Genomic DNA, 27,150 nt, shown 5'->3' on the forward strand with positions numbered 1-27,150 from the left:
CAAACCTAGCAAGAGTTAGGGAGAGACTCAACAAAAACAAGAGAGGGAAGACCTGAGCCAAGAGGAAGGCAGTCTGGGAGGGCCTGCAGAGCCACTGCTCTCTTCAGGGTCAACAGAAACGAAGACAGACCCACAGAGTGAGCAGAGGACTGCAGGAACATGTCCACTTGTTCAGAGAATTGAAGTTCAGCAGTGGAAGTGACTACACGGGTAAGACACACAACGTTCCTCAGTGGCCAAGCACAGGAAACAGGTAGGAAGCAGACAAACACCAAGACTTCTCATGTTTCTCTTTTGGTGCATCCCTCAGTGCTCGGAGTGCTGCAAAATTCAGAAAAATAATCCAGCGTCACCTTCATCCAGAATATTGCTGGGTGCAACACAAATACTTCAGGAAGGCAGGTATTTCTGTGCTGTTTCCAGCACAGATTGGAAACGCACCAAATGCATAAAGGTTGCCAACCATTGTGTGATTAGCACAGGCTGGACAGTTTCCTCTAAGCCCTATGGAAAGAACTGCAGCGAACATGACTCAGAGCTCCCCCTCAGTCTAGTGCAGAGCGGGCTTTTGCAAATAGCCTCTTGCCTTGGCTCAGCTCTGTTTACTCAGCTCTAAGGCAAAGCTAAGGGCTTTCCTCCCTTCCTGCCTCACAACCCCAGGCACCTTCATTCTACCCCCAAAACAAAATGACCGAGTCCCTCTTTCTGTGTTGGATGTCAGAAAGGTCACATCTTTCCAAACACGGCTGCAGGCCCCTCAGCAAATAAATCTCCTACGAACTTGGCATTTACAGCTCTAGTTTTGCAAAAGGAAATGAGAAACCTGCAGACCTGTTGGGAGAAGGCTCAGCTTTCTTCTCATTTCTTCAGCTCCATGGGCTGAGAAGCAGGCAGAAGCAAGTCCCACTGATCAAGTGAGGGAAGCACAACAGTCACCTAGTCATCTCTCAGCTACTGGATGGCTTTGCTCCAAGCTCTCAAAAAAACAAACCATGGCCAATTCCAGCAGAAAACTCATTCTTGTTCCCCCTGGGAGCTCAGACTGCCACTGAGGAGAGCTCAGGGACAATTCTGAAATAAATCACTTGCTTCAGTCACCATTTATCACAGCTCAATGATCCACAGGCTGTTCCTTAAGCAATCCAGCTGGATTTCACCTCAGCCAGTCTAGTCCTGTCACACATTCTCTTGGGAACAGACCTACGCAGACAGGCGAGAAAGAAAATAGTTATCTGGAATGGGGAGTTGTCTAATTACTATTTTTGCTTGGGCAAAATCCATCCACCTGTAATCAGTCCTTCAAAGGTAAACTGTCCAGAAACGGACTTGTAGGCTCCCTCCCTACCCCAAGAAATTAATTCAGATTGAACAAAGACATATAGCCAGATTTATATGTTTTAGGACTCTTAGAAATCAGAAGCAGCCACATCACCAGGTGTCACCCACCTGACTAAGGGAAGGAATAATCTCACTTCTGGGGCAACGTACAAACTAGGCTGCAAAGCACTTAGATATTACAGTAAGAGGGACAGAATAACCGCTTAGAGCAGTTATGCCAGTTACTGGCCTTCTAGTAAGATTTCATTTAAAATGTAAGCAACACAAAACAGATTCAAATGAAGCCAGAGACCTATGATTTCCTAGCAGGAGGGTCTCAGGTATTACCTTTATTCCAGACAAGTCCTGCAGGAAGGCAAGTGGAAAGAGGGGACTTCCATCACTGAAGGACTAGCAGGCCTCTAAGCTATTTCAGGCCAGGCGATACCAACAACTCTCCAAGGTTCACCTTTGGTATGAAGCATTTGTTCTTCCCACTGGGCAACTGTAGTTGTCTTCTGGCTAACACTGTCCCTGTTCCACCAAGTTTCCAGTGGTCAAACCAAACAAAGGGACAAAGCAACTCCAGGTCCCCAGGACACATCAGATGAGTCACCTCTCTGCTTCCCCATGAAAATCCTGTCCAGCATCCTCCATGTTCCTACGGTGGGCTGGACATATGCAACAGGACATCCAGCATTTCTTGAGCCTTGACTCTCCTCTGCTGTACTGCTCTGCCAGGCAAGGGGCACAAGTAAACTCTAGTTACGTCTCCACCAGCTGCCCAAGGAGGTTCATGCAGCAACCAGCCAGATGACATGGTCACTCCTGAGCCAGAGGAGGGATCGGGTCCATTTTCAGCTGTGTTCATATTCAGCAGCTGCTGCAGGATGTGTTTTAGAAGCAGCACTCAGAGAAATGACCTGGACTCTGCCTAGCCACTGCCCTGCAGAGCCTCAGGGACACACAGCAGGCAGAAAAGAGTGTTACCCCTGCTTCCCATTGCCCAGGAACCCTCCAACCAAAGGCACTTGTGCTCCAGGGAGCAAGAGTTGAAGACAACATACAGTGAAGAGCTTCTGGTAAATGTGTAACTAGGTAGGAAATGACCCAGACATCGCCCCGACAAGCGAGCAATGCCTTTATTTCCAACAGCCAAGCTGCTCCCCAGATTCGTGCAAGGTCTATCCAGAAGCCACATAGCATGAGCTGTGCTGGACACTGAATTACAGTGGGTGACACCAGCCCAGATTCACAAAATTGATCAGCAATCCAGCTACACAGGGAACGAGTGTCTGTCGAGTCTCAGATCTCAAATACTGCAGGGTTTCATTCAAGAAAGCAATGCAGAGAGATACCAACATTGATACCCCTCCTAGTGAGAGGTCCACCTCTGCCACTGTGGTCTCAGCTCCCCAAACGTTGCCTGGACTGCAGTGTTTCTTCAGTAACCGGTAATTCTCCCAGTGCTCACAGACAAAGTCAGTCACCCAGTGTAACACAGAGGAACTGAAATGGCTATTTATTTCCTTCCTGGACCCCTTCCTCATTGCCAGCCCCCTTGATTTCAGGTAAGGTCAGCAGATGCTCCAAAAGAATGGGACAAAGCTTTCGCACCATTGCAGTCCATCACAGGCAGTACATGCGCCAACCTTTCGCCATGACAAACGAAACAAGGGGACAGGAAGGAGAGCGGAGGTAAGTCAAAATAGGGATAGCTCACAATAAAGTTATAAAGCAGCTCATCACATACAGCTACGTCCTGAAGACTTTCCTTGGACCACTAGGGCTTGTTTAACAGAGCAAATGCTAGGATACTGGGAGATTTGTCTTGTAATGAATTTGGAGGTCGTGCTGCTGGTTACACGGACCACTGCCTTGAAATCTGGCCTTGGAGAAGCCATTCACCTTTGGCCTTGAGGGAGAGAGAGTTGCAGTAGCTTCGTGAACTGAGGACAAAATAAACAACATCCAATAATTGTATGATTCAAAGCAGGGGACCTTGTGGAGCAAGGGGGTCTTGGAGGCAGCTCAGAGAGCACAACTCCACTGCTAGCATACACCTGTCTCCTCTTAAGCTCAGAGAAGACCCGTGCATTTGAGATAGCCTGTCAGTAAAAGACTAGTCCTCAGTTTTTTGATTACAGGGAGAAGATTTGCTGGTCTGCACTTGGACACTGCACAGCTGAGTGCCACCTACAGCACTCCTGTTCCAACAGATGGAAACTGAAAAGCCTTCCTGATCCTTTTGGAGATACACTATATCCTCTGATGGCTAGGAAGAAGGGAAGAAAAAAAACCCCCTACCTTCTCCATGTTTTACCTGCTCAAAGCTACTCTCAATAACCCCTTCAATCCCATTCAGTCTACATCCTGGGAACCCGTATGTGTGGTCCAAAGGGAGGGCAGTCATTTTCAACAATGCATTCTGCCAGCAGATGCCATAGCTTCAAAGCAGCGAGCAGAATTTAATCTAAAGCACAAACTGTGCATCCCAGACCTGCAGGAACTGTTAAACAAGGCACAAAAGACTAGTTCATCAGGGAAAAGAGATAGGAGATGGGAGAGGGAACCTAAAAGAAACTGATACCTTATGGTAAAATCAAAATGAAAGCTCTTTTTCCTTTTCAGGAAGCAACCAAAGAAAAAGATAAATATGTTATTATACTTACAACAAAGTGATGCATTCATTTAGATAGTGCTAATGGAAACACAATTTGTGTTGTTTTTCACGATACCCTAAGTTGCTGCATTTCTAAAGAAAACCACACGGGGAGATAACCGCCCATCACTCCACCGGAGAGCTTGTTCCTCTAACTCACCCTCCAGTTTGCTCATGGAGTACTTAGCTGAAAGCAGAAGTTATTTCAAAGGTGACGCAGAGATACTAAGATACTGCAAGCTATGCCAGGAGTCTGACTAAACATCTCAGCAGTTTCTTCCAAGTAACCTTCTGCAGGTTTAAGCCTGATTTAAAGCTATCAACAGCTTCAGGCATGGCACCACCAAGTCCCAAGGGTCTAAAATACAAATGGATCAGACCAGCTTGGTAAAGCAGTCATGCACACTGCTGAGAGGGCTAAGTGTGTGTGTTGCTCAAGTACATTTCAGATGTTTTTCAACAAAGTACCAAATTGACCTTTCTGGGCACACTGGAAACTCAAAATGATTAAATATGTGTTAATGGCAAAAAATGAACCTGTAGCGGAATGAAGGTGGCAGTGGAGACCAGTGCAGAACCCAGCAACGGAAGGGTGCAGAGAAAGGACAAGGCAGCCATCAGAAGGGGTTCACACTGCACTAGGGGTGTCTGAACTCTGTATTGGTAACTCAGGTAAGTTTTCACACCAGAAACAAAATAAAAGGTTGAAGCTAAGAGCTTCAAGCACCCTATGGCTCTCCAAACTTCACCATTACCAGGTTAACATTACAGAAGTTCACAACTACATGAAGAGAGCGCACTCTCTTTAATGGACTAGTCAGTCTGGAAATACTTTCCCTAGGAGAGCATGAAGAATGGGTTAAATTTTGCTAGATCAGTTCTGAAAAGTAACGTAGAACAGACACAGGAAGGGAAAAGCAATATACAATGAGCATTTCCAAAAAGAGGGGAAAAAAGTGACTCTACCCACACCTTTAATCGTCCCAGTTCTTCTGCAAAGTTGGCACCAATAAGTGATGTTAATGGACCAAAAATGAAAGATCAGATATAACAAGGGAAGGGCAGTAATTAACAGTTAACATCATCCATGCCTTATAGGACATTGCTAGTCCCTAATTGGGAAAAATCACAAACAGAGTGTTTGTCCTGCTCTCAGAAATTATTGGGATGTGAGTTGGAGTCTATTATTCTCCTCTGTGTGTCAGAAACAATGCGTCTCTGCCCTTCAGTGATAGTTACTCTTCTTCCTGGACCATGGCCACAGGAGGCTCTACATACTGAATCTTATTTTCAGACCCCAACCCTCCCTCCTACATACTGTCTATCCCTTAAGAGAAGTTGACCCATAAGAGAAGTTGAAATAAAACCTGGTGAATGTCAGCCCTGCCCAGTAGGAGTCCTGGTAGTCTGCAACTGCCAATCAACAAGGATTTTGTCTCTCTTGTGAGAAGCTCTGCTATTTACACTCCAAAAAGAAAGAGTTTCAGTTCCACCAACACAGATGTAAAAAGGCCAGGTCCCATGGAAGATACTTGGGCGGGGAATGCTGTTGTCTAGTCTTACACATGTAAAGTCTCTGTGGTAAAGGAGAGGACTCCGTAGTAAGAGACCACTGGAACCTAAGCAGACAGAATCTGTCCATCCCCCATCCTGCCTAGTCCCCACTTCCCCAAACCTCTCAGATCTTTGAACACATTGCTGCACTTAAAGTAACCAAACTATTGTAGATTCACCGTTATCTAAGTGTGACACATCACTGGGTGCAGGCTATCGTAAGTCTCCCAAGGTCTTGCAATTTGGAGTGATTTTAAGACTGCTGGCACACAAGACGAGAAAAGCACTTTGCTTTCAAACTGATGCTCGCTCTGGAAAGTCAGTATTATGTTAGTGACATACCTTTTCTGCTTGTACGTCAGCATCGCTTCAGCAATGGGCAACTGGTGTGCACAGTTTGCCCCTGCTATGTACTGCGTTACCCGGGAGACAACATCAGGCGTTTCTGGAACTGCAACAGAACAAAGAGAGAAAATAATTTAAGTGACTTCTCCGAGCATCACCAGCACTGTTCTCCATTTGCTCAACCAAGCAGCTGATGGTACCCACCCAGCTGCACTTGAACTGCATCTTCCAAAGGAAGCTCTGCAGCCTACCCCAGAGAACTGTGAAGCTGACCAAAAGCAAACATCCTACAAGAGCACCTAGGTAAAAACATTAGGAAGGCACACAAGATAAACAGACATCTGTACACAGCATTATTGACTGAAGTATTACAGATATTTTATACTCGATAAAATGCTTTTCTTTGAAAATGTGTAGCTGCCCAGAGTCAGCTTTAGACTTTTTCGCACCTTGACTGTAGCTATCTGGCTGAAGAACATGCCTAGCCATCTCTCCCAGGGCCTTGGTGAGCTCCTCTGCTCACACCAGCATTTGAGCTACCTGATTTCCTAATGAACTCATGGCCTTGCTGAGTTAACTGAAAAGACCGGGAGCCATGCAAGGGTAGGAAAAGCACAAAGATCACGTATGTAGCAGCAAGTATGCTCCAGATATGCGAGATTGCATTTGATTCAAACTGATGGGAAGACATGCCTTCCATATTTCTTTGTTTCTTCCATTGCTAAATGCCTTCCATAGTTCTTTGGTTTCAAGCAAAGAGCCGCAACTGCGAGATCAAGGGAACACAAGTGACCTTTGCCAGGCACTTCCATACCTTAATGGACATTTTAACCCAGACTCTTTGTATTTGAACAGTGAACTGTGAAGAGCTATGATTCTTTGCCAGATCTTCTTATGCCATCACGGGGTTTCTGTGCAGTTCTCAATGCACAGATGAAAACAGAGAATCTACAAGGTCTGGACTGCACAAAAACGAGGCTGCATTTTCCTCCTCGCATGCAAGCAAATAAATAAGGGCTGCAGCATACAACCAGCTAAAGAACAGATACGGCTTTTGAGCTTGATTTCTATAGCTAATGAAGTATTCCTAATGCAGGCACAAAAATCAAGTCTGTTTTGGCATTCGTCTGCATTTTCAAGTGCAGCAAGGAATTAAACCAATTCCAGACATCTGTTCTTCCAGGAGCTTAGAATCAAGGAAAAGCGTACATTGGGTGGCATACTAGGAGATCTCTAAGCCCTGTTTTTGGAGTTGGACAATTTCACCTTCAGAACAGGCTGCCCAGGGCCTTGTCCAGCCAAGTTTCCATCTGCTGGAGAAGACTCTGAAACAGTCACCTGTGAAGAGAACTCTCTCCTCCTCTCGCGGCTAGAGGACTTCCAGGAGGATCCTCCTGGGAGCCTCAGACACTCTGCAATTCCAACAGGAGAACCACACTGCAACCTCCCCACCCTCATGGCACTCCAAAAACTCCAAAACTTTTTTCTTCTAGTGAAATTTCTCTATGGGATATGCTGCCATGAGAGCATCAGTCGAGTCTCAAGCCTTCATGTGGCCCTAAATGTCAGCTGCAAATACTCCTTTCTCCTGTTTCTTTCTGTTTTTGAAGGAAGCAATAGAAAAAGTGTAGGCATTAATATTTTAAGCAAATTAGTACTTTAACACACAGTAAGGATTTATCCTGGCCTAGAACAGACTCAGATCAGAACAGGAACTTGTTGATCTGACCTAGGGCAGCTCTCTCATGCTAACACACTGGTGAAGAACAAAATTCTTTTTTAATAAGAAAGATCCTGCCAGCAAACTTCAGAAATATCAAGGTCATTCTCACACACAACTAATAGAAGTTAATCTTCCCAGAGTTTTCAGCTTTCCAAATCTTTTAGACTGGACAGTTTCTGAAGGGCCAAAGAAAGCAAGGTACTAAACTTGGTAGTGAGACCTCCAAACCAAAGAACAAAGCCGAGAGCTAGGTAAAACCAGCATGACTCAGAGGCAACTAGTGCCTCTGGGAGCCAACAACTGTTTGTAAACTGCCACGTGCAGGACATACAAAGGTCAGCATCTGAAAAGGGAATGTCATGGAGTGAGGAGAAGAGAGGAACAAAAACATTTTTCTGCTTCCTCTTGTATTTACTTGACCTTTGCTAAAATTACTCATTCAAGCCTTTTATCCCACACAGGCCAGACACAGACACATGGTCTTACCAGTGGTCTGTGCTTCAAGTTTGTTGAACAGATCTCTCCAGGCTAGATCTTGGAAGAAGTTGTTGTATCTATAATCTACAGACCCCAGATACTTGGCCACTGGATGAGAGCCTAAGAAAGAAAGGAAAACATGACAATTGTTCTTCCCAGCACTGAATACAAGTGTGTTTATCTGTAAGGAATTAAATTCCAAAATCAAAACTACACCAGATGCCCCAGTAATAAATTTCTTCAATTATAACCAAGTAATTTAGTCCAGCTGATCTCTACAAAAGCATGCAAATAGACTTCCCAGCAGAGAGACTGCTTTGCCACCACTGATACCTTTCAGTGACACCCCTCCTTTCCACCCCACCAAATTAAATTTTAAAAGGCCAAAGAAAACAGGACTGGGAAATCGCTGAGGAAATAAATTATTTGGAAGACACAGAGGCCCTACGGCTCTCCATCTCAGTCTCTCAGTTTCGCAAGTGGCTTTCCCAGCAGCCCTTCCTACCCACAGGCTTTACTGCACGCACCACGGCCAGGTCACCTCTGCCAAGGAGTTGGACCCCTTGCTCCAAACATGATTCGCACACCATGGCTGCTTTGCAATACTGATAAGAGGCAACTGTCCCCAAACTAGGAAAAAACAACCCAGGGAGGCTTGTTTAATCAGTTGAGAAGAGCTGTAAGTTCAATAAGCTATAATTAAAGACAGAAGGCAGAGTGCAAGGCTTACAGGCCCCAGTGAATGTTGGCATATGCATCAGGTCGCTGCTTGCTTTAGCTAAGCCTTACGGCTCCTCTATGAGCATGGAAAGACCTCCTTGCAGAAAGTTTGTGTGTCCAGCCTCCAGCCTGCAGGCCTGGATGGAGACCTGACTTCATACATACACTGAGCAGGAGAAGGCAGGCATTTAAGTGACAAACTCTGCCTTGGGAGGTGGTAAAAATTTGCCACATTCATTTTAGGCCACATGTGTTCCCAAACCAGACAACGCACTCTTGCAACTACCTCTCCAGCCTTTCAACACAGGAGAAAAGTGCCAGGATGGCACTTTCCAGTCACCACATTTCAGTCATGGTCAGCATGACTCCTCTACATTTACAATCAGCCATGAAGTGGCCTCAGAGTTCCTCCTGATCAGCTTATTTTTATCCTTAGTGCATACCGAATTCTCACATCAAGCCACACTTCCAGAGACTGCAGCAGTTGAGTCATCAGTTGTTAACTGGTAACCTGACAACTCCTTTCAGGAAAACCCCAGTTGCTGAACTACATTCACCATCCTCCAGTAAAGCTCATGGTGGAAAAACACGACTGTCCATTCTCAGTCTTCCAAACCAGTGCTAGTTTCCAGACTTCCAGGAAACGTTCAAGCAGAAGGTCCCTCTGAGCTCCCCTCGGTGTCATTAGAGACTAGAGCTTTAAGTTCATTCCTGGCCCCTCCTGATCATGCCTACTTTTAGACCCATAATTTCTTTTGCAGTGGAGTTTTAAACAGTGCATGTGGAACAGCTCTGCACCATGCACTAGAGAAGCTTTCCCACATGCTGGGAAAACACATCGCACATGGCAGGTGCAGTTAGAAACAAGTACTAAACATGAGGTCTCCCAAGAAGTTCCATTCATGGAAGTTAAATAAAATGCTAAAAAACTCCAAACAGCCAAAATAACCCCCAACTTTTTTTTCCTATTTTATTTGCCCGTTTTCAGTTCTTTTTACACTGGTTTGGACATCAAAGGAATCTTTCAGCCATGGAATCAGAAGCATGAAGTCGTACTGAATCTCCCAGTACAGACGCTTACAGACACTAAGCATTTCTCATTGTTAACAAGCCACTGTAGGTTAACTCTTCTGTCATTGCAGTGTGTAGTTGCGGACTAAGAAGGTAAAACCATCTCAGAAAACACTCCACCATTCCTACTTCGAAGGTGCTACCTAACAGCAAAAAGTCTTTTTCTTTAAGACATTTATGGCATGGTCATGGTCATTCTGTCTTTGGTGCTTTTTCAATTGTCAGAAAAGAGAGGTTGCTCCTCAATCACTTTAATGAACTGCCAGAAAGCTGGCCAGAAATAAGCACTTGATCCGATCAGGAAATACTGCAGACTTCTATGGGAAAGACCCTGTTAGAGAAGGTTCTGTATTTAAAGTACATTTAAAAAGCATTCACAGTTCTGAAGCAGTTCTATTATCAAAGTGCTTTGTTTTTTTGTTTTTTGTTTTTTTTTTTTTTTAATTATGAAAGAAAGTTTTTTGATTAAAAAAACAACCCCAAAACCACACTGGCTAAATCTTGTGTTTCACTTCCTAAGAGAGAATATTTTCAGATCATTAAAGACTGCAGGACAGAAAACTGTTCTTCTGAGGCTAGGAGACAGTCAGCATGTGAGGACCAAAGTCCTCAGTCACACAGACTCTCATTCAAAGCACATTTAACCCTCCAGAAATTTTTGTTTGTTTTTACCCCCTAAAGGTTGGTCTCTCCTCTTCCTGCCAACCATATTGGAAACTAAATGCCTTCCTTACAGAAGGATCCAGCTTTCTTCCTCTGCCTTTTTCATTTGACTTCTGCAAATCCCACCACTGAATCGACAACCTAACCCCACTGTTCATGGTGCTGGGCAGCACCTTCTGACTCCTATAGCAACTGCCATCAGCTGGTCCCAAACCTCAAAGATCAGAAAATACTGAGAAAGTGCTTTTCAAGTTTTCTGTTGCCTACATCACCCAAGTGCCCTGTTCACACAAGCCAAGTCTCAGACTAGACCAGCTTCTGGCATCACACCCTTACACCACCAACATTGCCCAGATGCCCCTGCCCACAAGCAGCAGTGACTGCTTGGCTTCCCAGGCCTCACCACTACAACATTCCTCACGTTTCTGACTACAGCAAGACCTCTAACATTACCATCAGCCCACTCTACTTCCCCCAACACAAGCAATCCCAGCTGGGCAACATTCCAGCCAGGCAGGCTTGTTGAGCTGCTGGAAAGGCAGAGAGAAGGTGCTGAAAAACTGTGGGGAAAAACCCGAGGAGAACAGCACATAAAGAAAAGGTTGAAAGATACATGTAATTTGAATAATTTAAACTCTCAGTGGTTTCAGAGCCTTTAAAAAAATTTTCAACCCCCTCCTCCATAAACATTCTCTGTGTCAGCCTCAGGGAGGCCAGAACAGTTATCGCTTTGGGAAACACAGTGCTCAATGAATTTAAGATTTCAGCCAGGCAAAGGGCTTCCGGAACATTATTCTATGCATTCGTTGTACCATTATAAAAAGATACATGACAGCCTCCCTGTATGGTGAGGAAATACTCAACCTCTTGCTTCAAACAAAAGGTTTACACGCAGACTTTGGCATCAAGAATGTAAAGATGAAATTCACTCACGCAAGAGCAGCAACACAAGCATTACATAATACTAAGACAGCATGACGTCATTTAACAGTCATATACCTAGCCAAAGCTTCCAGGAGGGCTTCTCCTGAGGGAACACATCACATTTAACCCATTCATCTTTCTATGAAAAAATTTGTTTCTTAATTACCTAGAGGGATGATCAAAAATCTCATGTAGCCGAGCCAGTCTGGGGTTTTGTGAGACAGCTGCTCTACAAAGAGCCTCAATACAGCACTGAGGTAATTCTGGGCTCCGGCCACTGCAATTTTAATTGGGTTTGGAGGCTGTGAATTGCAGTTACAGCTAGACAGAAAAAGAGGAAACATACTCATAATTGTGCTTTCAATCAGCTATTTCAGAACAAGTAAAAAAAATTGGTTAATCACAACCACAGAAGACAGCTCGTTCGATACACAAGGCAGTATCACAATGATTATCAGCATCTTAAAACATTATTAGTAAAATGCAACATTGTACAGTACTTTCATAATTTGTCTCCTTGTATCTAAAGGGTTGGACTCAACTATTTAGGTTAGGATGTACCTATTGCAACTAACTGCTGTGTCAGAGAACACACTCGGGTACCCGCAGCCCTCAGCGGGTATCTGGGGAATGCCTCGAAGAATTAATCTGGGAATTACTTGGGGGGGGAAGCAAGAATTATTTAAAAACCCACCTACTAGCTTTGCATGCTTTACTGGTTATTAGATCTGACCTATGAGGCAGCCTCCAAAGCACAATCTTCTAAAATCACTGGCGTCATTGAAAGGAGACTTGCATGCCCACACACATGGCGGAACAGCAACAGGGCTGATGGGTGCTGAAAAGCCACATAACTCAGACTTCAGGGGAGTGGATTGGGCAGAAGTATTGGAAGAGAAGAGTGTTTCTTAGCTATTGGATGGAAAACTCCCTGGGCACTGGGGCACAGGAGCTGACAAGGCTTTTAGAGCTGAGACTCAAACAACACAAGCAAGGTGAGAACTTACTATCTCTGTATCCTGGAGACAATAGTGCTGAAAGCTGCCTGAATATCAGCTGAGGAGCATGTGCAGACCACTGGCAAGGTATGCTTTTGCAAGACATCTGATAGGTACTGAGGAGAGAACAGAATATTTACAGTCCTTTTTTTGGTACAGTTTACCACAAGAAGAAAATCTGCCTCCCCCAGCCTCCTAGGTATTCTCACATCCAAGCGTGGGCACTCTTCCCATGTCCAGTTTGTGATACAACGATTTCCCAAATATCCTTCCTTGATGTACATCATCCAAAAGAAAACTCTTCCTCTAGAAAAATGGAAATATTGCACCTTCTTGACAAAGACCAATACTATATCCAAAACATGGCAACGACAACTCTAGAACAACAGGGTTTTTATGGCTGCAGAGAGCAGGGCAGCAGCAGCAGGTCATTCACCTGGCAGACAGCACTGGGTAAGAGCAGATGCTGTCTACTCACTTGCTTCTGGAACTGCAGTTGCATTTCTCTCCAATTTCAAAAGGACTTAAAGAAATGCACTGTTCTGCCCACCCTCAAGTGCTAAAAAAAGGGAAGGGTGCTACGAACACGGTTCCTCATGAGGGACTGTTTCCCCTCCACGCAGCTAACAGGAAACAAGTTAACACACCTCGGGTATACATGGACATAATATTGATGAGACTCAATGATAATCACACTTTCAAATTCTGCACTACTAATCTATACACCCCAGCCAACACTATCTTCACATGCTCTGATACTGCAGGCACAAGCTGAAAAAACTACTGGAAGATGACCTACAACATTTTCTGTCCATTTCTAGAAGGCATTTCTTTATCTTCCAAATATAGAGAAACCATAACCAGTAGCTCAGCTAGTATTTTTGTTTTCTCAGACATTGAGACCCTAGTTCTTCCAAAAGCAGAACGCCAAACCAGACAATGTAACTCCATGAGCCTGGCACAAGTTCTACAGGCAACAGTCACCCAGCCCATGTTTATTGATCCTCTTCCATATATATTTTATTGCTTTCTCAGACTAAGGTTCCAAAAGGGGCAAAACTTGTTCCAAACCCATAACAAATGGCCCCACATTGCCGGCATAAGAAAGCACCGCTATGAGTTCTCCTTAACACAACTATGACTCAGAAAAGATGGGGTGACATACCTGCAATCAGGAATCACAAGTGTGCATGCAAAGCAACAGATCTGACCTGAAATATTTTCTCTGGTGTTCACCACCCATGCCTAGAAATCTCAGCCTAAACCACAGATCAGTTGTCCCTGTTTCCTTTGTCCCAGTCTATCACAGCTGAGAAGCCATTCCCAGTGTGCTGCTAGCCAGAAGGAATGGCATTTCATAGGAGAGAAAAAAAAAAACCACCTGTGGAAAGACTCAGGTGGCAAAGCTTAACAAGATCCACAGCATCTCCTGGTCAAGCGAAATCCCATCTGTAGGCACTGAACACTCAGTATGCTGTCAGCCCCCACGCACCACCACTGTTCTTCCAACCAAGCAGCAGAACCTACTTGGTTAGTGGTAGAACTCAAGGCCTGTCCATTCCTGAGGAGGAACGGTGAAGGAGAACTGTGCTTCAGGTAACGTCTCCTGCCTTTACCTGGCCTTGCCAGTCAGAAGTATTGACAAGAATAATGTTTTCTGGCAGCTGGTCATCGGAAACCAGGATGTGATTTAGTTGGTCATACACTGTTTTCCTGGGGATCTGAAAATAACGACACAGAGAAGAGAACAGTAGATGTCAGCTGTAATCATCAAGCCATCAGCTCCATCTCTTGCAATTCATGAGAGGTGGCTGTGCATGGCTGGACAGTGCTCAGTCACCTCACCAGCAAAGGCAGTCTAGCAGCCATGCTGGCTGCTGGGACTGACACAATAATTATCAGCTTCTTCATTACTGCAGTATTCTGCAGGTTCCTCTATTAACCACCTTGGTTTTGTTTGCCGTTACTTCTTCTGCCATACACTTTTACTTATATCACTTTATACCAACAAACAGTAGCCCAAGGAATTTTGGATTCACAGAAGCCAGAAACAATCTCCTTCAAGGAGGGAATTGAGTCCTGCAGCTAACAAAAGCATGGCACATATGCTCCGCACAAGTCAGTCTCCTTTTGCAATCCCTAGCAATTTCAAAGGAAGAAATTCCTCAACACATCCTTATTAATTTCTCATCATAACAGTCTGTTCCAGTGTTTTCACTTTATGGCAGGATGACAAAGCAACAAGCTGGCAAAAGCCAGCAGACTGGATGGAAGATAGAGTATCAGCCAAGACATAAATTCCCTCCTTCCTGAAGCCACAGGGCCCAGTTCCTTTCCAGCAGGGACAGCACTTGGACCAGAAGGAAAGGGACCACAGGAGACAATTGGAGAAGACTGAAAACTATGAGTGGCTGGAGAGACAGCAATCTTTTCACACCTGTAAGTGGTGTCGGGTGTCTGGAGAGCGTTCATTGTCCAGACTGTTCGCTCTCTCGTTCTGCGGCCTCACTGGCTGCCTCTCCTTCAGAGATGTGCTCCTTCCCCGACGTCCCGTCTGCTTCCCTTCAGACCTGCTAGAGAGATGTACTTGCATTCTAGAGCTGGCTTGTATCCGAGAGATACATCCCCCAAGTGTGAAATCACCCAGTCTGGCAGCAATGTGAGTAGAGGCACTGGGGAACTGTGCACATGGGTCTGAGCTAGCTTGAGAGCTGCTAATACTGCTTCTGATAGTGCACAGCACATGGTTCAGCTTCCCAGGAGTCCCAGACAGATGTCCACAGCCCAAGCTAAGACCCACACCACCACCCTGCTATTGCTACACCAGCGTAATAGGATCCAGCCATGCAAACTGCAGTCACACACCCAAAAGCGGCACAGAGATACCTCTTCAAAAGAGCATCTATTTGTTTGCAAATGACCGGAGAAACTATATGGTGGGGTTGCTGAAGCCCACATTTGCTACCCTATTTGAGAAGGTTTAACAGGACATACGTTAGACTTGACAACCACCTTTAAGGCCAAAATCTGCATCAGACGTTGACTTAGCAACAGTATCTTTGAGCAAGCAGCTCCAGGGTTTTAAAAAAAACTTCCTTGGACAATGGAGCAGATACAACACAGGAGACAGGAGCAACCTCAGAGCAATGCTGCCCTTCAGGGTTCTGAGTATTCATTTAAGTGCTCAAGACCCATCACTTAGGTACCTGAACACAAGCAGGTTGTCCTTGCAGTCAATGGCTTAAAGACCATTGCCTGAACAAACGTTAGAAAGCTGTCTGCGACTTCCCGAGCAGCCCTGCAAGCAGGCACAATGCTGTGTCACTACTCTACCTGGTGGACGGGATAATGAGGGACTCTGTCTTAGTGATCTTCCCGCTGGGTGGGAGCTTCTCAACAAACACATCAGGTGTGGGTAGTTCAGCTTCCTGGACCTCAGCTTGCTGGTTAGACTCCTGCAAAAACACAGGGAACAGTCATCAGGAACAAACCCTTCCCTCTGTCTCACCACCGCAAGGGCTGGCAGGAGGCACGCCAGCTTGGCTTTGCCTGGGGCCCATTCAGCCTGCCTCTTCCAGACATGCTACTCACTGCCAAAAGGGAGAAGCCAATACAGGCTATCTTGGGCTACCCGTTCCCAGCTCTGCCTCACAAGGGAGCTGCGGGTAGGAAAGGTGCTCAGGTACACTAGTTGGAATAGGCACTCTCCCAGCTCAAAGGCAAGGACATGCCTCCTCATGCAATGCAGATTAATTCAGCTTACTCACATGGGCTAGCAGAGAGAGAAAAAGACAGGGTAGAACTGTTACAAACCACATGTCCCCAGTAGAGCAACTTGAGCTTTGGGATTTTTACCCCAGGACTAGCTTGATTTCTGCCAATTCAGCTTGAAGTAATACTTCTGTCTGATAAAATGGAAGAGCCCTGAGAACACTTTTCAGGACAATACACATGCTTGGTAGCATACCTTGGGCCAGCCTTCCTCAAATCAAGAAAAAGGCTGTTTAAACAGAAAGTCACAAAGAATTTCAGTTTCAAAAGGCTGAAAGACAAGAACCTCCAACAACTAAGGTCAGGAGGAGAGCTCACCTTTATCTTCACTGCAGCTAATGTTACCTACATAAGTTGTGTTGCACATGCAACTATATGGAGGGACAGACCCATGCCACAGAATGTAGTTCACAGTTGACACCCAAACTGCCAGGAGGAACGTTAACAAGTGCGTTTTCAACTTACGTAAGAGACAGTGTCAGAAATACTGTCGCCTGCATGTTTGGTTCCAAGACTCTTTGTCTTCTCAGGCACTTCTACCTGCTTGAGAGGAGAACAATCATTAGGAGGTATGACACCAGCACAGTTTTCAGCCACACTCTCTGGATCAGGCTGTTCAAAAGACACATTTCTCCATTTAAACATTGCACAGCTCTGCAGGATGACCAGGAGTGCTTCTTGGTCACATCAGGCCCAAACACATTAGTGTGGGATGTGGCAAAGCAGTAGCCAATGCACAATACACAGTAGAGGGAAGTGCCCTTGGAATAGGACTCATGTGCCCGATATGCCCATCCATGAGGGGATGGAAAAGGCGGTGAGCTGCCCCTCAGCATTCACTCCCAGCCACCATGGAAGTATCCCAACAACAGTAAGCTACTCCTCCAAACAGTGTCAATGAGTCCCTAAAACTCCCAGGCAACATCTCCCATCCTGGCAGTCATTTCAAGTACACGGGAATCTGGAGATATTCATACCATTAGCAAGTATTCAATACATAACCTGAAGATGTCCCCATACGTTAACACAATATTTGCTTTAAAAAACAAAATACCACCAACAAACCCACCCCCCTCCCTCCAAACCAAAACACCAAAACAACAAACATGTTTTCTTTGCAGAAAATTCATATCTCTGCATCCAAGTCTTTGGAGGATGTCAGAGAAGGTGCTTTAATTTACACATGCAAATGAAACAGTGCAGGTCTGCAGACAGACAACCTTCTTGAAACATGACTTACAGGACTTGATGGCTCTCTCTGACTCCTGATGCTGTGGATGCTACCAATTTCTGTCTGAGAGCTGGAGTGTGACAGTCCTTCAAAATAAGGTCTGAGTAAGGAAAGCAAAACCAGTTTCTTATTATCAAAAACACTAACAGAGAAAGGCCACCACATTCACAGCAAAGCAACATGACTGTTCCCAGGGTGTCTTACCGCTCCCCAACGGTTCTAGTAAAATTTATAGGCTACTTTTGAATGGAGGGGGAGGTCTCCAGGACAGCAAGAGAAGCCAGAAAGTCCAGGGATGCCTGTCTAGCCCTGACACTGACTGACCGACCTCCATCTAATGGAGCCAACATGCCACCTGTCACACAGCATACCATATTTATAAGGCTCTTATCAGGAAGAATTGCACGCTCTCACACTACACACCAAACAGCAATTTTTGTTTCCATAAAATCCAGGGTGGGCATGTGGGTCCAGCATTTTCCCCACAGCAGAACAGAATGCACATTCACCCCACACAAGCAGTTATGTCCTCACTACCCCAAGCACCAGGTGCCAAGTTTCACACTGCAATTCTTGTTTCAGCTGTGCAAATGCTGATAAAGCTAACATGCCATTCCAGACAGGGTCTAGCTCTTGACTGAAATACAGCAAGTAGAGTTACTGTCCCCCCACAGATACCTTGTTCCTGTGAGTAAGTGACTCCTGGTGCTAATACGCATTTCCAGCTTGCATTTGGATTTGGCTGCCAGCCCTAAGATCCAATTACATATTTGCTCAATAAGATAAGGTAGTGCACACAATCAGATTGTGCTTCCATGTAAAAAAGCATCTCATCACACCAGGCTACAAGACTCAAATTTTAAGGAACTGATTTTTTTTTTGTTGTTGCAGGAGAAACCTGCCTACAAGCATCAGCATTTACCACATCCCTTTCAAGATACAAGCACAAGAAATGGACACATGAAACCACAAAGTGCCTCCCAGGACAAAACACAATAAGTTCTTATTCCAGCAATCACATACCCCAGAACAGTTAGCTCCTTGGTTCCAGGGAACAGGACATGAGCTCTCAGTGTGTACAGAAGCACATTTTGGCTTGTTTCAAAGCAGCTGTTTACCACAACACATCTACTTTCAAATCCCTTCAAGGTAGGGCCTACCAATTGGCAATATATGGGTCACGCTCTAAATGCCTTTATAAGCCACCAGCCCCATCACTTACCACTGCTGCCCCAGTCTATCCTTGACATCTTCCGGCTCACTGATAGAGAACAAGTCACTCCAGACTCACAATCTATTCTTAGCCCAACTAGGTTATTCTACGTTAATTAGGATATTATGACACCTGGAAATTAGCTGGCATTTAGCAGATACTGTCGTGACCAACTGCAGCAGTAGGCTTTGCTTGTTTCAGAGCCGTCACAACACTGAAGGCCTGAGCATGCAACCACGTGCCAGTCAGAAGCATGAGCGCAGCTCCAACAGCCTCATGTCTCAGTCTTTATTTGGCAGGGACATGACATGGCTGTTAGCTCAGGCTTCTGCAGCTGGTTGAGACCCTGAGCCAGTGATCGCCAGCTCAGCTCCACAGTGCTGTGATTGCCCATACAAGCTGGTCTAGAACAGGCTTGTGTGTATCTACCTGTGCTGCAGTCGGTCCCTTGGGGCCCTGAGCAACACCTTTGTTTCCCATAATTCTGCTTCCTTAATCCCTGCAAAGACTCTTTCCACACAGGGTCTTATCAGCTTTTCCAGAAAAACAGTCTGCCTTGTCCATCCCTGCCTCTACTTCGGCAGCTACCAACCACATCTCCTTCTGCCTTAGCACAGATTTCCTGGCTGTTTCTATCACCTCTTCAAAACACCTGTGCACAGTTTAATTCTACTGTCTGCTGTCAGCAATTCCTGCCCCTGTGCTCAGGTGGCAGGGCAGGCAGAACATCTCCAAAGGGAATAAGGAAGAAAGGAGACTGAAGGGAAGTTAGGTCCCCACACACTACCCCCAGCTCACAAGCAGTCATTCACATTGTAACAACACACACTAGGGCTCCAGCACCAGGAGGGGGGAAACAGGATGGGGGTGTGGGAACAGAAACAACATATAGTCTGTGCTGACACTGCGCATAGTCTCTCCCTGGTCCAGCATCAACTACCCCATATACTTACTTTAACTTTGGCTTCGGAGTGCTTAAGACACTGTCATCATCCTCCATTTCTGGCCCGCTGTCACTGGGGTTCTCTATATCCAGTGTGTCATACAGAAGGTCCAAGTCCTCCTCCACCTCTGGAACATGCTCTGCCGGGTCCTGCTCTGAATCCAGAACCTACACGCAGGACAAAAGCAGCCATGGCTGACTCTGCTAGGAGCCAGACTGGTCCCACGTCACTTGAACTCCCCTGAGGACTGCAGCCCACCAGTCTTGGGAGTAAGATTATGTTCCTAGTGCAAGGATACTATATCCAACAGAAACATTAAGTATACGAGAAGTGCTTGTTTTGGGTCAAGCAGGAATTACCTATTGGACTAAGCATCCACAAACAAGCTATTAACCATATATTACGTCCATTATTCAACCCCATTCTATAAACAAGGCTTTAAAAAGGCCCCTAAGGGAATCACAGTTTTCTTCGAACAAGTACAGAAATGCAGTACTCCCAACAGTGTAACCTGTCTTGGGTTTTACTGAAAAAGTTGCCACACCACCTCCCAATTTGATACCCAAGCAGGCAGAAATTACAAAAATGTCCACAGGAGGCGCATGAAACCTGGACAAGGATCAACTGCAACCCCCATACAAAGCCGAAGAGAACAGGTATGTCACACAACACTTCCACAGGTTGCTTCCCATATACTCCAGAGTGAGCAGGCACCTGTGTACAGTTCAGAGCTTGCCTTCTGAATGGCAGCTCCAGAAAACAGCTGCTCAGATGTCTCAGACCTCAGCTACGGGTGCTGACTCTGCTGAGCTAACTTGGGAAAAACAGCAAAGCTAACAGGACTGTTTGGAAGCACAAGGAAGCATGAGAAGTTACTCATTCTTTCCCACAAGCCACAAAATCAGCACACAGCCATACAGCCAATTGAGATGTTAACTGTTTTTATATTAGATGCTTAACGTTACAAAGGTTTCTTAGGTTCCGGATCTGTCTCATTTTCAGCCCTGACCAGACAGCTGACTGACTCTCCTGTGGATCTGCGTTCCCTAGCCAAGTTTTTCATGTCTTGCCTGGCTGTTCTAGTCAGATGATCAAATAGGCTGGGATTTAACTTCACATGCAATATACACTGTGGATTACTTGCCTTTGAAAGGGTCAAAGATAACTTCAAAGCAGCCTGCAAAACTCATGGGTACACAAGTGATTGCCAAAATCTGCTTTAGATAAAACTCGATCTAGAAAATGATGACATTTTAAAAGTTGACCCTCAAGCCTCCATGCAAGGCCAGGGTGTAAGGAAAGGTTACATCCACTGCAGACTTGAAAACAAAATTAAGGAAACTAGGGGGAAACAGGAGAGTGTTCCTGAAGACTAAAGCAAGGTGCACCAAGCAGAGGGCAATACACAAGACAAAGACTTACAGAATTAATTACTTACCTCGTCAGACACTTTAAACCTCTTCAGCAATGCCACAACCTTCTGTTTGAAGTTTTGTTGCTGCAAGTCAAAGACACTATTACATAAGTAAAGCGTTAAGTGAACTGTTTTCTCCCAGTCTGCAAGAAGCCCAGACACATCTGACACTGGTACTCTAGCTGCTACTTCAAATCAAACAACTCCTGGCACCACAAACCAAGTCTCTGCTGTTCTTGTATTGAAATCAGCTTTTCCACACCTATGATACTTTCTTTCCTGCATTACAACAAACTAGGTCTCACTCCATCAAGCATTATAAATCTTCTGGCCCTGATGGATGGCACACCACTCTTGGTTGGACACACAGTGGGTGACAAATTGTTTTATCTGCCAGACCACCTCCTGTACCCTTCAATGTATTTCTGGCAAACATTTAAGTCAACTTTTCTGATTCTTAACAAGAGTAAGCCAACACAGGCATCTACCCACTGACTCAAAGTACAAATGTATTTTCTACCAACAAAGCAATGTTTTTTCCAGGAGCTTGCAGTCCAGCCTGGCAGGCTCATTTATTTGACTAGCAGCACTCCAGAAAAGTTGTGGGGCTTGTCCGTAGCAATTACCTATCAGAAAAATAGGTAACATTAACATGGCCCACATCCTGGCCACAGCAGGCACCAAGTCCAAAACAACACAAGCCAAACTGCTACACTTCCTTTGTGTTTACTTGCCCCCAAGAGCTCTGTCTCTCTTGCAGGACCAAACAGTTGAGATTTGCCACAAGTTGCCCAGCCCATCTCTACCTGTCACTCACCAACCTAATGTGCACATGCTGAAGAAAAGGAAGATGAGAACGGCCAAGGCATGAGTGTTGGTACATTTGAGGTGGCATTCCTACATCAGGAGGAAAGGGACGAGAAAATGGCTGTCACCAGGCCACTTTTGGGCAAAGAAAGTTGCTCATCTGCTGACTCTCCTATATCTCACAATGAGCTCTTCTTGCAAGTCCAGCTGCCTGCTCCCGCTCTGGCTGCAGACACTTTGCACTGCCCCATGCCTCCAAGTCTAGCCCTTTACCTCTGAACTCAAATCCCGCAAGCTGCAACCACCTTCTAGACAGCTGAAATTTAGGTGAAAGAAATCCATGAGGCCTCAAGCAAGACTCTCCAAAGACTGCCCTATTGCAGTCTTGTCCCCAATGCACTTGTGACGCCGAGATGCTTTCACAATAGTGAGAGTTGTCCGCTGGCTCAGGAAGCCATGCAAAACTGTCCATCACACAGACCACCCTGGACCAGCACGACTCTGTGGAGGGAGGACACGCAGCATGCAGTGACTAAGGTGACATGGCAAGAGCTGTTTGCTGGCCTGAATGGTTTGAGTTGACAGACAGGAGGCCTGGTTTGGAGCTGGGCTGATATTAACTTAACTGGCAGCACTAAGCCCAGTTTTGCACCAGCCCCACACACTGGAGATTCACTGTCAGTTCAGAGGTCAGGGCTAGAAAGACAGTATTCTTATTACAAGGAGGTTGCTTGCTTAATAACCTAGTCGTGTATTTTGTCCTGGCTGGGCACTGACTCTTGAAAACAATACTAAGAACACCAAGGATATGAACTAACATGCTCCTGGTCTCATAGAGAGGATCTTTTTAGTGTCAGATTCAGGTCAAAATAGGGTTTATTTCAGACCTTATCAAAACATGGATTTCAGAAATAGCCTCACAGGACGTACAGTGATCTCCAAACTTACTCCTAAGTCCAAAAAGAAACCTAGCCCATCCTGGTGATTGTGAATTATTGTCACCACAGATGTGCATAAACACTTGCGTAAGCAGAAGGCTGCAGTATGGAGAGGTCAAGCACAAGTCACGGCTCCACACAGAAGCGCAGCTTTGCAGGTGTACATGTGCTTGCTGTGAGAGGGTAGATAGCTGCCTGTGACTTGCCAAAGCTTTCAACATCCAGCTACTACTTTTGTCTCACCACCACATGCACCACCTCAGGTTTACCTGTCAAGCTCAAGACCCTGACTGAACTACTTAACTTCATTTTGAAACCTTCCCACTGGCCTCTCCCATACAGAGCACAGAAAGAGCTTCCCTTCACTTAAAGCTACTTTCACAACTTACATGAGCATGGATCCTGCACTGGCTTCTTCATGGGGGTTGAATTTCATAAACTTACATGATTTTTGGAGCTCCTTAACCTTGTAGCCAAAGGACACTCCAGACAGCACACACACACACACACACCTCGGACAGCCCCACTCCCTGAACTGCCTGCTTTTGCTAGCTCTTCACATGCTGTGACCATGTCCCCAAGCTCTCTGCTGGGCCAGTATGACTAGTACTACTGCTCCCATAAAAGCTACATGCACTGCACATCCTGGCCAAACCCCATCAGTGTTAGTAAAACTAATTTCCACCGACCCTGGTTATGGACGTCGTTCTTACTATCGATCTCCGCTGCTTCTTGGGCTTCCCCAGCTCGTACTCATCATCATCCAAATCCTGAACAGAAAGAGGATTCTTGTGTTACCTTTGTGATTTGGGGACACACGAGCATTTAAGTGCTAAAAATGTTCCCTCTATGAAGATGAACTTCCTGCTCTGTCTTTCAGGTTTTCAGCATTTGCCTTAATTGCAGTCATGATGGCAAAGGGAAAAGGAAGTGAACCAGGTCTGCAGAGAACCAGGAACAACAGCTTGGGAGAAGCAAAACAACCCTAGTTCTACATTCAAAGAACAAGGATAGTCACAGCCCCACATTTTGGTGGGTTCCTCTCTCAGTACCCTCCAAGAGGTGGAAGGCAGGTGACGCCAGAGTCTGAAAGCATATAAGACCCAAACTCAAAAGCATCTCACATCTAGCCAGGGGGGTCTCCGTAAGGACCTATTTTGCAGAAGGTATTAAAACCTTATAAAACATCAGGTCTGTATATAAAACATCAGGTCTGACTGACTCAAACACCATTGACCTTTTAATTACAGCTGGGGATCTAGTTGGGCTCTTTGAATCCAATCAGCATTACAGAAGCAATCAACTGATGCCCTGACCATTAAGCACAGAAACACACAAGGATGCTAATGTTTTAGAGTTTAAAGGGAGCTCAAGTCCAAGCATGTGAACAGATAAATCACGTCGTGGTGGAAGAAATGGGTTACTGTGCAGGCCTTCTGCCACTGCCACTGCAGCTAAATACATGGTGACAGTCTCACACTGTCATAGTTTAGATAAAGAAACAGACTTTCAGTTTCAAGCACAAGCTGAGAGTGTACACGCTCTACTGAAGCTCTCACAGGGAGAGGCCATGCCCTAAGCAGTACCTGGCCCTGTACGGCATCATCACTGGCCTCCTGCTCAGAAGAGAAGCTCTCGTACTCTTCCTCAGAATAATTGTCTGCAAGGGAAGGAAAGAGGGGAGAGATCCTGTCAAATTCCTTTACAGTGAGGACAGTCTTATATCAGGAGCAGAGAAGGCCAACTAATAGTCACAAATCAAGAAAGGAGGCACACAAGGAGATGCCTGCTAGTTTATCTTCTATCTGTGCTAGAACCAGTGAGATGGGAACCACCTGGAGATACGGAACAGGGAGAAACACATCTAAGTCACCATCTCTGGAAGTGTTCAAGAAACGTGTGGATGTGGCGCTTCAGGACATGGTCTAGGGGACATGGTGGCACTGGATTAATGGTTGGACTTGATGATCTTGAAGGTCCTTTCCAACCTAGTGTTTCTGTGATTTCTGTAATAGGAAGGAAGGACCAGCACACAGATAAGGCTCCTTGAAACACCACTCCCTTTTACCCTGGGAAGAACCACCCAGGAGATAGCAGCAAGTAAAGAGGTTTCTCCACAAGAGAAATTACTTTTCCCCCCAAACATGGGCATAACTGGCTTAAAGGAGCAAGTAAGACATGCCAGGAGAGCCTGAATCCTTTATTGGAATGACACTCCAGGTGAGCTGCCCGGCCTCAGGTAACAACATACAAGCACCTGTGTGCACTACTTTCAACAGATCACTCTTCTAGCAGTGAGCAGAAGGCTGGTACTACATAAAAAGACTGTCATGAGTAGAAGCCACATGACTTCCCTATACGGTGCACAACACCATGGATTTACACTCATTAAGCCAGGCCATAGTCCACAGCAAAACATGTTGGAGGTTTGCAGGTCTCATCTAAGTTAGTGAGATTTATTGTAGAATACTCAAAGGGAAAAGAAGTTAGAAGAGTAGCTTAAAGGTGAATCTCCTGAATACAACACCGTTAGCCAGGTGAGAAGCTACAGGTTCTCAACACACCCACCAGTAATGCTGGAAGAGTGCTGGCAAGAACACAGCTAACCCTTGCTGGATGGCTCAGGTCTGGTTTTGACAATTCAATAACTGACTCCTGCCACATTCCCCGCTTACACAGCGACAGGTTTGCAAAGTGGGTTTTCTTTGTATTAGTCAGTTATAGACACAGCAACTTGTGCAAACCAGTTCTCATTTGTCCCAGAAAACATCTAAGCCCAGGTGGTGTTTAACTCCAGCTAGTTCAGAAAGACAGTGGTCCTCAGAGCATGTGGTTGTACCCTTACCTGTAGACTTGATTTTCTGGCTGGCCTGCATAGTGCTGTCTTCATGGTCAATTGGCTGACTTGACAAGGAGAAGATCCAGATTTCTGCTACCTTCACTGCAGCCTCTTTGATGTTGCTGAAAAGGCTCAGAACCTGGCCACCTTCTGTTGGGTGCTGCATGACCTGGGACAGAAATTAAACAGTACAAATCTGCATTTAAATATATTTAAACTTGCATAATTTGCATACAAGAGTTATTTATGTTGATAGACTTACTCCACATTTCCAAGTACCGAAGCAAGCCAACACCCTGCAACTGCAGGAGCCACCTGCAGGCGATACACAGTACACTAGTGGAGATGTTATTTGACTACTGATGGAAGTGATGGAAGGAAAGAAAAAGCATTCTGAGCTTGACAGTTGATTAGCTCATCCTTGAGGCACAATACTTCACTACCTGATTACTATCTATTTGCTTCCATGGCACAGTACTGATTTGAATTATCAAGTTACCAATCTTCTGAACACCTAATTAAGGAACTTAATTTTGTGTTAAAGCCCAGCAGAAGAGATAGTAAGGGCAAAAATTCTTGGTGAGATACAGATGCAAAGTGCTTCCTAAAGCAAAAATTCCTCTTCCAGAGAGCCAGCACCTGCATCTCAGAGGACCTGGCCACACCAGGATAATAAAGCAGCAGGTCACGAAAAACAAGACAACAGTGGAGGCAGAGGGACATCTCAGTGTGGGTTTTGCCTTCCTTTGCCACTTACAGCTCCCAGGGCTCTCCTCAGAACCTAAGACTTACGTTCTTTTCTTTTGCCCCACCGGAGTCAGAAAGTGCTTCCCCATGCCTGCACCTCAGCTTCCTAACACACACCAGGCTGCTCTGTCAGCTCCTCACGTGGCTTTAAAAAGGCCTGAGCTGATGAGAAACATATGCCCCCTGCTCTTAAACTCCATTCAGACTCACAACTCCAATTCATTGCTTTGTTTCAACAGTTAAGGAACTTTTTTTTTTTTAATTTTAAGAAACATGTCAGTGCTGTTTAGAGGACATTACACTATAAATTGCAAAGCAGGGGGAGGCCCTTGTAAAATTTATTTTCCTGGATTATTTCTGAAATTGAAGACTTCAGATGAGCTGGAGAACAACTATTTCCTAACACAATGAACCTCTGAAAATTTTTGACCTTCTAACCTCAGTCAGCTGACATTACAGAAAGACCTAAGAAAAACCACATGCAGCAGCAGCAAATGCCCAACACTTAGAAGTTCACTGATGGCTCTAATCAGCCCACATGTTTTCTGCCTTACAGCAGTATTTAATTTCTAGTTCTTAAACAAATGAAACACTGTACAGGAGAAATGTTAGCTACAACATCACAAATCAGAATTTGGCCAATTCAAATAGGGAGTTCACCATTTACTGCAAGTCTAAAGGCAAGCAGAACCCACACACAAGGAGTGGTCTTTATAATGAATTATTTAATATAGTAATAACTCACCACAGCATAACACTAGCTTATTTTGGACAGAAATGATTTGTCGGCAG

The 27,150-nt window shown here is 45.3% G+C and overlaps 1 protein-coding gene across 1 annotated transcript in view; it reads right to left on the reverse strand.

Moving 5' to 3' along the window:
• PACS2 (phosphofurin acidic cluster sorting protein 2) overlaps nt 1-27,150 on the reverse strand; it is a gene marked incomplete at its 5' end in the record, with an annotated part of 48,097 nt that overhangs the window by 12,085 nt on the left and 8,862 nt on the right. Inside the window, 14 exons of the mRNA XM_010296756.1 lie at nt 5,876-5,984; nt 8,088-8,198; nt 11,623-11,777; nt 12,464-12,570; nt 14,071-14,175; nt 14,892-15,024; nt 15,788-15,909; nt 16,691-16,765; nt 17,466-17,556; nt 19,623-19,780; nt 21,052-21,111; nt 23,486-23,542; nt 24,359-24,432; nt 25,618-25,780. Coding sequence (XP_010295058.1) covers nt 5,876-5,984; nt 8,088-8,198; nt 11,623-11,777; nt 12,464-12,570; nt 14,071-14,175; nt 14,892-15,024; nt 15,788-15,909; nt 16,691-16,765; nt 17,466-17,556; nt 19,623-19,780; nt 21,052-21,111; nt 23,486-23,542; nt 24,359-24,432; nt 25,618-25,780 — 1,520 coding nt within the window. The remainder of the gene's footprint in view (nt 1-5,875; nt 5,985-8,087; nt 8,199-11,622; nt 11,778-12,463; nt 12,571-14,070; nt 14,176-14,891; nt 15,025-15,787; nt 15,910-16,690; nt 16,766-17,465; nt 17,557-19,622; nt 19,781-21,051; nt 21,112-23,485; nt 23,543-24,358; nt 24,433-25,617; nt 25,781-27,150) is intronic.

This window comes from Phaethon lepturus, unplaced genomic scaffold, assembly GCF_000687285.1.
Source record: "Phaethon lepturus isolate BGI_N335 unplaced genomic scaffold, ASM68728v1 scaffold31590, whole genome shotgun sequence".
In the NCBI taxonomy this organism is placed as follows: domain Eukaryota; kingdom Metazoa; phylum Chordata; class Aves; order Phaethontiformes; family Phaethontidae; genus Phaethon; species Phaethon lepturus.